Here is a 12,112-nt window from a genome sequence, read left to right as displayed (position 1 = left end):
CTCAAGATTGACCTGCACAAGGCATTTGACTCCATTAAATGGTCTTTTTTATTTAGATGTTTGGAGCAATCTGGATTTAGATATAAATGGACAGCATGGGTAAGAGCCATCCTTTTCTCGGCTTCTATTGTCGTTAGCATTAACGGTGAAAGTGGCAAATATTTTCAACCATCCAAAGGTCTTAGGCAAGTAGACCGACTGTCTCCTCTTTTATTTATCTTGGCTATGTAGGGATTCTCTTGCCTCATGAATAATTCATGTCAACAAGGTTTGTTTAAAGGCATTAAGCTTCATGACCATCGAATTTTTCCGCACCTTCTATTTGCAAAGGGAACCTACCTCTTAAATACCTGGGCATTCCTATGCATAGAGGTGTGTCTAGGGATCAATATTGGGCGGGGATGGAGGATAGGGTGAATGCAAGACTGGACATGTGGTAGGCAAAACTTTTTTCTATTGCAGGCAGGATCACTTTGGTGAAACATGTATTGATTATGATTGTTCAACACCTTATGCTTGTTTTTTTGCTGCTCAAGAAAATGGCCAAAAGATTGCAAAAAACCCATCCAAAAATTCTTATGAGCTGGTAGGAAGGAGGGTATCTCCCGTAGCATGGTCAGTTTGCAATCAGTCTTGTTACCCACAAAAATTAGAGGTTTGGGCATTAGAGACCTATACTGAGCTAACATGGCTTTTATGGTTAAATGGTGGTGGGTTATTTGTACAGAAGAAGGCATGGTGGACAACTGTTTTAAGGAAAAATATGGGTTAAATGGGTGACCTTGGAATTGGGTGCAGGACTCAAGATGGAGGAACAAATCAGGGTTTTGGAAGAGCATCCCAATAGTTTTTTTCAGTTTTTATGGAATTCAGCATGGTGGACTTGGGAGATGGGTGCTCTACAAGTTTTTTGTGGGATGTTTGGGTGAAGAATCAAGCATTGAGGGTTCATGAAGGTGGAGATTTCTCAGTTTATCTTTTGCCTTTCAATTGTACTGTTTTGTTTTGTTTGACATTAGGGTGACATCTCGTTCCTTTAGAATATTCCGTAGTTTTCTGCTACAATGCAATTAAATAGAATATTTTCTTTCAAAAAAGAAAATGGGTGAAGATAGTCAGAGTTGTCGACTATTTGTGGCCGTAGTCAAAATGAGGAGATGGGAGGCTGTTTCTACTCCCATCTCTCAAATCTAAGCTCTCAAACAACAACAATTGTGAATTGCCATCTCCCCTCTCAACTCCGGCTTCCAAACAACGCATTGAAGAGGTAGTATTTGCTAGATCCAAAATCCATGGATAGTGACATTTAAAGGCTTATAAATATGTTGTTTTTGGTTCATAATTAGGAGTCACTAGATTATGAGAACTAATGTGTGAACTTCACGCTCTCCTTGCAATACCCGGATCGCTACCTGAGTCTGGTTGTCAGCTGCAGTGGAGAAGACCTGGCAACAGAAGAACGAATGCATCAGAAACCAAGAAGCATTTAAAAGTGCATCAGCCTCCCATCAGAAACCAAGAAGCTCTCCATGCAGAATCAGAAACAGTGCATCATAACAGGAAAAGACTCGATCACCAAGAAGCATTTAAAAGCTTAGAATTGGATGGGGATGGGATGAATCAAGTCAGCTGGGTTATATGGTATGCATCACCGGCACGACGCAATCAGTGTTACCATTTAGGCGCTTGGGGAACACCTGCAACTGGTGAGCTAGAACCTACTGAATCGAGGCAATCAAAACCCACCATATCCTGGACATGGACTTGGCTAAGTTGGGTAGTGTCTTAAACACCCAGAGCAGGAACCCTCTAGTGACAAAATGAACATGAAAATATTTGGATTCCGTACAAAATCAGTTGACTTGATATTTCTTTGCAGCATTCATTGCTATAAAACCCGACCTCCTTCCTCAGAAAACAAAACCTACCTCCTCCTACTCATAAGAAGCACATCCAGCTTTTCGTCTTAATTGGGTTTAGAGACATAGACGATAGGGTTTCGTACTCACGACGTTCCTGCAAGGTTATATTACAAGTAGGGTTGTCAACTGGTCCTGTTTGGTTCAGACTGAGGTGGACTCAGACTTAGACTAGATTTTTGCTAATGGTATCGGGTTTGGACTCGGGTTTAATCAGGTCTACTACAAGAAAAACTATACCTGGAACCGAAAATAACTACATGAACCAGACCAAGATCATACCCGGTAAAATAATATTTTTTATCATTTTTTACATTGAAAATTTGTGGGTCTTAATCGGAACTTGGGTCGGGCAGTCATATATAATCTGTTTTCAGCCCGGTAATGGCTCGTAGTGAGGGATGTAAACGGGTTGGATTTGGTTCTGGTTCAGGCGTTACTGAATCCAACATAATCAGATGGCTCCCGTCCTCATCTGGCTAAGGGGTGACTTGTAACTAGGGGTGTCAACAGGTCGGGTTTACCCGGACCAAACCCAATAGGGTCCAGGTATGTTGACAAATAAGAAGACCCGATTAAGACTCAAGTCTGGATCCAAAGGTTCCATTAATACACACACACACCATAATGTGTCAATGGAGTCTGACTTGCGTGGCCCAAGAGCCATGGACCCAATCCAGCCTGATACTGTCCTAATAATACTTGGACCGAAGGATTGAGTGGTCGGAATTGCGGTCGAGAAAAAGAGAAGATGCATTCGCAAAACCAAAAGCTCTAATAAGCACCGGGTCACCTAGTCTTATGTCCAGCCATAACCCTAGAGATACAAGTGAATGTACAAACCATTCATAGGGTACATAAATATTCATTATATTACAAAAATATAGTATAAAATCCTATAGGCACCTTGTTCGACCTTCTGAGCTCTCTCACTTTGCCTTGTGAAAATTGTTTTTGAACATTTTTTTTTTTTTTTTGATAATTTAAGGGAAAACCTCAGTCACCAACCATACCCTGTCTTCCGGTTGGTAAAACCTTTAAAATCTTCCCTGCTCATCGAGGAGTACACCTAGCTTTGACCTTGCCACAGGACACCATCCATGAGTTTCGAACTTGTGACATCCCATCAACTTGATGACATTCACAAGTGGCCCCTACCAGATGAGCAGAACCCTTGTGGGCCTATGAACTTGAACTTTGCTGACCGGCAAAGGCCTCGGATTTCGGTGTAAGGGCTCAGCCCAGGCTCCCCAACTCTCGGATCCGATCTTGGTCTGGATCTGGGTCGGAAATCCATTGAACAGTGGGTCGGAAATCCATCGAACAGTCCAAGCCAAAAGTCAACAACCCCGGCAGCCAACAGTTGAGTGGCTCACTAGCAATTTAGACTAATGCCAGTGGCAAATCCATTTGCTACGACCCTCGAGCATCGGCGAACCAATAGCATTGCGCCACGTACGGGTCAGGGACGAGCGACGGCAGTACAGGTCGCTCGGCGCGACTGGCGAAACCGGTCACCCAGCCGGCAGCCGGTTACCTTCATACAGGCAGACAGGCAACACCCCTTTGTCCTGGCCGATGGAAGCCCCGATGCCCTAAAGCCTTACGCCGGTCATCCCTCTCCCCTATTTCTTCCCTTCACCCTTTTCAAAAACCGCCTATAAATACCCTTTCCCGCTCTTTTTTTCACCTCAGAACGCTGCGCTACTTCGGAAGGACCGCAGAGAGGGAAGCTCAGAGGAAGAGGAAGAGAAGGCGGGAGAAACCCTAACCCTAAGGTACAATCTCGCCTTCCTTCTCCCTATTTCTTTCATCTTTCGCGGTCTGCGGTATTCTCCGGTTAATCGTCTTCTCTTCGTCTTTTCGGGCGGATTTCCATGTTTTTCTGCCCGTACAGAGCTTTTCTCTCTCGGTACAGGGTTTTAGGGAAGAAACACATGGATTTTTGGCCTTTTTTCGTGGATGTATGTGAAGATTTTGTGCGCGTTTGGATTTTATCAGCCGTGGTTGGTTTTTTGTTTTCATTTTCTCGAGATCGATGTCGTTTGTGGTCATTTCTGTTTGGACGGAGCTTTTTGTTTGGTTAACTAGGGTTTTAGATGAGGGAAAATGTATTTTTTCGGCCTGGTTTGTGGACAACTAGTGATTTCGCTTGATGTTCAGCTACTTTTGAGTTTTTTCATGTTTCTACGCATTTAAAAGGTATCCCCTCTTGTTATGTGTTGTTCTTTTGGGCAAGACTGCGTGGTCTTCTGCTTTTTCTTTTTCTACAGATTTATCGGTGAAACACTTATATCGAACCTTTTCTCTTTGTGTTTCCTGACGCGAAGAAAACACGTGTCACAGTTTTCACAGATTTATGGTCATTGACTCATTTCTGTTTGGACAGAGCATTTTATTTGGTTAACTAGGGTTTTAGATAAGGAAAAATGTGTCCGTTTGGCATTCGCTTGATCTTCAGCTATTTTTGTGTTTTCTTTGTGTTGCTACTTTGTTTAAGGGGTATTCCCTTTTGTTACGTGTGATTTTTTTGGGCAAGACTACGTGGTCTTCTGTTTTTTCTTCTTTTTTTTCACAGATTTATGGGTGAAACACTTAAGTGGAGCCTTTTCTCTTTGCGTTTTCTGACACGAAGAAAAAGCATGCCACAGTTTACTTGGACATTTTAGGCGAGTTTCCTAGGTGCTTAAAAAAAATTCTTTGCACGCTTCGCTTTTGTGTTCAAAGCCTTTCTTTTTTATGTTTGAGCAATTTTGTTAACTTTATTGATTGGAATTTGATGTTCATGTAGATTGTTTCTTTCCTTGTTTTATAAGTCCGTGCTTTCAGATCTCTGTTGCTTCTAATTGTTTTGAAATATAACGTAAATTAGAGGCTTGTATTACTTCTAATGGTCCTCAACAACTCCAAAAACTTCAGTTGCAGGTGTTTGCTTAATCCGAATCTACAGATGTATTATCTATAACTTACATAGTGGAAAATATGTATTTAATGGTGTATTTTTATGTGTACAAAAAATCAGCCACTCATACCCCTCTAGAAGATGATACAAGTTTGAGTTTTTTCGTTTAAATCAATTTAATCTGAAGCTTAGTTTCCAGTAAATAAGTGATGATAAACACGTCTACAGTTTCTGAATAGCCCAAATCCACTGCAACCATGTTTTTTGAAGTAGCTAGGACTGTCAAGAGATTTTAGTTAGTTTGTGTGTCTGCAACTTGCACGGTTGTGTGGATGTGTTTTTTTCACAACAATGGCAACAAAGGTACCTTGGTGTGTTGGTTAGCGCCCTGCATGTGTCTTAATTTGGTTAGGGTTTCAAATCCCCTTGGAACCATCTACTTTTTATGTAAAATCAAACTTGACCTGAATGCTAAAACCCCTTGGAACCATCTACTTTTTATGTAGAATCAAACTTGACCTGTATGCTAGGCGGGTCAGATTCCCGATCTGGTGCTTCTTCCACCGGTTTGGGTACCCAACCCGATGCTTTAAAATAAAAACCAAACCCAGACTCAATTTGGGTTGGGTTCAGAGTTGTCAGTCGGGGAAGCAAGAGCGGGAAGTGATTCGAGTAACAGAAGTAGGAAGTGAGACAATTCTAAAATTATAGGAAGCGGGAAGCGCAGGACGACTTAGAAGCAAATCAGGAATTGTCTTGGAAGTGACCTAGGAAGCGAACCGGAAGCGATCTAGGAAGCGACAGGAAAGGTAAAAAGAGAAAAAAAAAGAAAAATAAGAAAACACAAAAAACTGAAAAAATAAGGGGAAGCAAGCTTCTCCTAAATTGGGACACTTTCCAATTTTTGTTGGTGCTTCCCCACACGTTTCGGAAGCTTCACGTTTTGCGCTTCCCCATATGGTATGGCGCTTTCGGTAACCCTGGTTGGGTTTTAAAAAACAAAACTAAACCCATTAAAATTAAAATGGGCTTCAAATTTTTAGATCAAATCCGGTAATATAGACCCAGGTTGGGTCAGGTATCCTAAACAAATCCACCCTTTGACAGCCCTATATGTGTGTGTGGTTGTTCACTTTTTAATTATCTTGTTTTATTTAGTATTTGACGTTCAACTCTACTTTACAGGGTCAAAAATGAAGAACACAAAAGTTGACAAGTAAGATGTCTAACCATCATCTTTATCTTTGCATTTTTTATCTTGTACAAATGTAATTATAGCTTTCCATGTTTTTTTTCCTGGTGGCTTGAGTTGTCAAATTAGTAATTGACTAGTGGCCATGGGACTCATTTTCTTGTTTTGGTATTTTTGTAGGTTGTGCTTGCATGTAATTTATTTTTTATTGGCAGTAACTCATGTCAAATACAAGTGGTGGTCTAAACTTGGATATAGGGATACTTATTGGATTTTGTGGTGTATGAAGATGTGGAATTTTACTACCAGAACTCATGCATTTTTGGTGTTTGTTTTGCCATAGTTAGCCATTATTCTTTTTTCTTTTCTTAAATTACATGTTGTGTCTTTCTGTGTTGATTTTAGGATAACAACCTTAACTTGATTATCCTTTTTGGGATGACAATTACATTCTACCTTTGCTACTTACATGCCTATATCTGTGGGATTCAGGCCAAAGATTCTTATCACATTGGTTAGTTTAGAAACAATTCATTTCTCCATATTCCTCTAAACTTTATGAAATTTGGTTTGGATTTCAAAGTCAAGTTTGTTGTATTAGTTCCATTGTGTCCTCGGAAATTTGTAATTAAAAAAATATAATTTGTTTCCTTATTGGGCAATCCCTCTTTAAGTTGTATCATCTTGATGTTTTTTTGGTCGGGGGCGGTGCGGATAGTGCTATATCACTTGTTTAAACTTTGTGGGTCTGGATTGCATTTTACTTTATAAAGCTTTGAGCATATGCTGCATGAATGCATATGGGTCAGTTTATATAACTTATTGGTGGATATTTCAGCAAATTTCCGCTGCACCTTTTGTGCCAAGTCTCTTGGTTGACCATGCAACGAGAAACTCTGATCTGCTATTATATGGATTTCATCTGCCATGGAGATTTCCATGTGTTCAGATATTGGAGGATTTATTGTTAGCTTGATGAAAGAGTCAATGCTCCTGTTGCTAAGCTTGTTTATCTGTTACATTATTTTCCTTATATGCATTCATATCTTTGTTTACATATTTCATAATTTATCTGGATCTCTTATCTGTAAAATTTAGTCTGAAATATCTAGTACTTTTTTTACTGTAGAGTATTACATGAACATAAATCACTTTCTTTAAAAAGTTGAGTTGATTGAGTTCAAGTTTTTTTCCCTTTTTGAATAATTCAAAAGGTTATGATTGTCAAACAATGACATCTATTGTTAATTAAATATTATTTTCAACCTTGGTCTGTTATTTCTTTCTTATTGTTTCCTTTTTCCTGAACTGTAGCTATGAGCTCTTCTCTGTTCCTGAACTGGCTTTTGTCCTAATATTTTAAGGATGCAAAATTGCTTTGTATTTCCTTTTTCTTCATTCCTCTTAAATCCAAATCCTACTATTATGAGATATTTTCCTTTTCTGTATTTTACCCTGTAACAAGTGCATGTGACTTTTGGCTTCAATCTCCTTGTGCTCTATTTGACTGTTAAAGAAATTTTGCTTGATGGTGCCTTTAATCCTTTTCTCCATTTGTTGTCTTGCACCTAATTTTCTGTACTACTGTTTTTGATATGCAGGAAGAGATCTGATTCTGAAAAAAATTTGAAGTCGGTGAAGAAGCAAAAGACGGGGAAAGATCCTGCCCATCCTAAGAAGCCACCCACTGCTTATTTTATTTTCCTGTAATGAAAATAAAGTCTGTGGATTAGTATGGCCTGAGCAACTTGCCCACAAGATTGATTTTTTTCCCATTGCATGTTTGAACAGGGAGGAGTTTCGGGAGAAATACAAACGGGATAACCCTAATGTGAAGGGAGTGACTACTGTAAGCACCTTATGTTGAACAAATTTGTTTTAATTTTTGTTTTTTAGTTCATTATGTGAATCGCTACATCCCTGTTTTTCTAGGTTGTAAAAGCTTGTGGTGCAAAATGGAGATCAATGAGTGAACAGGTATGCTTCTTCAGCTGTTTGAGATATCAATGATTTGTTGTGCTGTGCTTACTTAACTGTATGTCTTGAATCCTTCAAAATGTTCAATGTATGCTGGTTACTTGGATAAATTTGAATTTTGTTTTAGGTTAGAAAGACATATTTTATGTCACTGCTATTTTAAATGAGACAATTGCAAGTACGGATTACATGAAAAATTAGCAACTTTCTTCTTGGATTGCCCTCTATGGGATTCAAACCCTAGATCTCAACATGCCCATGTCTTCTCTCTCTCTCTCTCTATCTTATTTCTTATTCAAGATTGTGTGTGCGGGTGGCTGTCTCCTAGGTATGGCAGCCTGGTTACTTAACCATGGCGGTTTCTGGTTGATCTGGACTCAGCTTATTGGGCCAGGCTCTGCCCAATAGGGGCAGGGTCTCTAAAAGCTAGCAAGCCTCGTGCCCTTTCTTTCCTGCAAGGACTGTTCTTTCTGTCTTCACTATCAAGTATTTGTGTCCATCCAGAAAATTATGCTTTTGGATGCATTTATGTATATAGAATTTAGACACGCTGAAAGTAGTTGTTCTAGTCTTATGTCAGTTTTTGTTTGTCTGGTTGATTTCCTGGCCTTTAAGGTAGTCTTGCATTTGCTGGATATATGAATCATATGACCTGATGATCTACTGAAACTTTCCCCCTAAAAAGTCAATTTCCATCTAGAGTCTTGGCAGTTCTGGTTTATTATCGCCTCCAAGTATATCTGGAGTTTTTTCTGTCTTCCTGATTTTTGTATGTTTCATCCGGTGAATTGGTTACGAGCAGACCCTAAAGTGGGTTGGACAGGTTTTAGTTGGTTGTCTTGTTTGTGGTGTTCATACAGCTGATGTGAATGTTATTACAACAAACTTGTGTTATAGACAGTTTATGGGATATGCTTTTCTTTGGTTCAGGAGAAGGCTCCATATAATGCAAAGGCTGCACAGAGAAAGGCTGAGTATGAGGACTCCGTGGCACACTATCAAAAGAAACAGGTAAATTGGTTTGGGTTCAGAAGAGTTGCATTACATGGCTGAAGTTCTTTTGATATGCCTTCTGTTTCTAAGATTCTGATATTGCCCTTAAATCCAACAGGATGCTGGTGGAGATGCATCGGGGTCTCACGAAAAGTCTGACTCTGGGCCAGAGCAAAGTGGAGATGAGGTATTGTTTATGCTCTGTCTTTTTATGTCTCTAGAAGATTGCCTGTTTGTGTGTAGTGTATGTACCAAAGTTGCAAGTATCGTATAGTTACTCGTACCAGTTGCGCCCAACCTAAAATTTTAATAAAAATTTTTCTAAAAATTCTAAAAAAATCTAGAAAAATTTAGCATAAATTATAAAAAAACGTATCATATAAAACAATGATGAATTTCACAAAATACAACCATAAATTCACATATGAAGGTAACTACATATAAATAAAAGACTACATAATTTAAATTTTAAACACAATTAAAGCCTTACATTTAACCAATAAGAGTTCATGATAACTAAAAACCAGTGTTGTGGCGTAGCGAGGCACTCCACCAAAAACCGAGGCCAAGCGTAAGCCTCAAGGCGTAAAGCAGAAGCCTCATTTTTTTTGAAAACTTTAAAAATAAAAATAAAAATAAAAATAAAAATAAAAATAAAAATAAAAATGCTTTATTGATGAAATAACAACCAATAAGAAATAAAAAATCTTAAATAAGTACTAAAAAATATGAGATTAACATATAAAAGTAACCAAAAACTGATTACACAACTGAAATAATTGGAAAATATATGAGATTTACCTACAAAAGTTAAAATATATGAGATTATTCTAAAAAAATATGAGATTAACATATAAAAATAACTAAAAACTGATTACATAGCTGAAATAACTAGAAAATATATGAGATGATTCTAAAAAACATGAGATTATTATATAAAAGTAACTAAAAAACAGATTACATAACTGGAAAATTTATGAGATTAACCAACAAAAGTTAAAATATACTAAGAAACTGATTACATATCTGGAAAATATATTGGATTAACCTACACAAGTTAAAATATATGAGATTATTTTAAAAAAATATGAGATTAACATATAAAAGTAACTAAAAAACTGATTACATAACTGGAAAATATATGAGATTAACCTACAAAAATCTTGTTGATTATATCTTAGAAATCTTATTGTACATTTTTTTGCGCCTCAAGGCGCATTTTTTATAACACTGCCAAAAACATTACATCTAATCAACGTCTTACATGCCAATCTTCATCTCTTAAGTTTTAAATTATAAAGATCTTAAAACTAAACTATTTTCTAGAGCCTATTTGTCAAACATTAGGATAATATTTTCTCAGTTCTGCATCCAACTGTCGTTCGATGATCTTATGATCTTTTTACGTTGGGTCATTTTTTTTGTCAAGTGGGTCATCATCATCATCTTCAGAATCTGGAACAATGGTTGTAAGTCCTTCATCTTTGCACTTTTGCAAAATTCTTTTTCGATTTTTTTCTATTTCATCTATAATTTCAACATGAAAAGTTGCAAAAGTAAATGGAGAATCAGATGGATGTACGTTTTGATCTTCACTTAGCTTAAATCTATTCAACTCACCTTTAATAATGGCACTACAAAACAAACATCTTAAATTCAATGGTAACCATAGTTGTGGTACATCATCAATGCTTCTTCAGTATTGTCACAAAGGATCATCTCTGATATGACATGAATGTGAGGACGGCATGAAAAGATTTAAAATAAAACAAAACCAATTAAAAAACTCAATAAGAAGCACCAAACACACATTTCCCCAAAAACACTCAATAAGAAGCAAATAATAGAGATTTTATACATTAACCCACTTTCTTTAGTGAAAAAACGATGAAAATGCACTCTTGATAAAATCACAAAGCCTTCTCATTTGCGCATGAATTGACCCCCAAATTGATCTCTCGAAACTTAGGGTGTGGGGTTCCTTTCTAACAAACTCTAGACATATGGAGAACTTGGCCCTTAAGCGGCCTTTTAAACCCAAAATGAAAAAAATACAACTTTTGGCTTTTTTTTTTAAGTTTGCCGATATTGTATTGTATCGTATCCTATGAATATACAATATACGAGTGTGTATCGTATCAAAAAACACAAAAATAATGATACATACTTCATCCTACTATAAGGTAGGACATATACAACCATGGTATGGACACTTAAACTAAGTTTGGGTTGAAAGACTCGAAATGCCTGTGCTATTTGTCAATGTGAAGTCTGTTAGTATCATGAAATGATTGTTAGATTAGCAGATACAAATATTATTTATTAATTATCAATATTCATGTTTGGCATTAACAATTGAGAGACAGGTTGTCAATGCATATCCAGTGTATCAAAATGTTCTAATTATGATAAGTATTCTAGATACTGTAGTCAAGTATTCATTTCTTGGTGTTATCTATCCTCACTTGGTTCCTTAAACATGGGTGGTTGCTCATTTTCTTCGGAATTTTTTCATGTGTATTGCAGGAAGAAGATTGAACAACAGCAGCAGTAGTTGCTGGCGCTGACTGTTAGTTTTGTTTGTAGTTGCTGGTCATCTCCAAAATATACTCTTTTGCTCGTTTTGTACACACTGCTAGACAGTGGTGTTTTACTAACACATGATGTGAAATTCCTCTGGTTTCTTGTGCATTTCATGCTGAAAGTGGCCCGATGAAAACTCTATGATTCTACGTGCAAACACTACGTCAGAAAGGAAAACTGTATGTGAATCGGGTCATTGACCCGAGGAAGCTGTTCATGCTTTCTGCTGACATGGCACACACTGTTGTTTGTACTTCTTTTGGGGTTTTTAGATGTTCTAATTTCCCTATAGCTGGTATCTCTTCATGGAATGCTCTGATTTTATTCTTTGCTTGTCTTCATAGTGACAAATATTGCGAGATTTATGAAAATCTTGTGATAATATCGTGAGAAATTGCCTGAAAGCTTAAAACCACAATTTCTCGTGAGATTTTCAAAATATTGTGAGATCTATGAAAAAAACATAACTACGGTGATTTAAATGCGATATTTACATTTTAAACGGCTATTTATTGTGATTTAAACGTGATATTAATAAATTTTATT

At 37.4% G+C, this 12,112-nt stretch overlaps 1 protein-coding gene across 1 annotated transcript; it reads left to right on the top strand.

Moving 5' to 3' along the window:
• Positions 1-3,560: 3,560 nt before the first annotated feature.
• LOC149847700 (HMG1/2-like protein) lies at positions 3,561-11,852 on the top strand. Its single transcript, XM_090009281.1, has 8 exons — positions 3,561-3,697; positions 6,007-6,037; positions 7,615-7,719; positions 7,805-7,862; positions 7,946-7,990; positions 8,921-9,001; positions 9,102-9,170; positions 11,510-11,852. Exons 2-8 carry the CDS (start codon positions 6,015-6,017, stop codon positions 11,519-11,521), a joined length of 393 nt encoding a protein of 130 aa, XP_089865407.1. The 5' UTR covers positions 3,561-3,697; positions 6,007-6,014; the 3' UTR covers positions 11,522-11,852.
• Positions 11,853-12,112: the final 260 nt, after the last annotated feature.

Source organism: Nuphar pumila, chromosome 1 (assembly GCF_984573655.1).
Source record: "Nuphar pumila chromosome 1, dmNupPumi1.hap1.1, whole genome shotgun sequence".
Taxonomy (NCBI): domain Eukaryota; kingdom Viridiplantae; phylum Streptophyta; class Magnoliopsida; order Nymphaeales; family Nymphaeaceae; genus Nuphar; species Nuphar pumila.
The sequence above is the reverse complement of the archived record's forward strand: the minus strand, read 5'-3'. Positions and strand labels throughout refer to the sequence as shown.

Excerpts from the sequence above, each read along its gene's own strand:
- LOC149847700 (XM_090009281.1), top strand. The coding sequence starts at position 6,015 with ATGAAGAACACAAAAGTTGACAA. Across the intron at positions 6,038-7,614 it reads AAGAACACAAAAGTTGACAA|GAAGAGATCTGATTCTGAAA; the intron begins GTAAGATGTCTA and ends TTTGATATGCAG. Across the intron at positions 7,991-8,920 it reads GGAGATCAATGAGTGAACAG|GAGAAGGCTCCATATAATGC; the intron begins GTATGCTTCTTC and ends TCTTTGGTTCAG.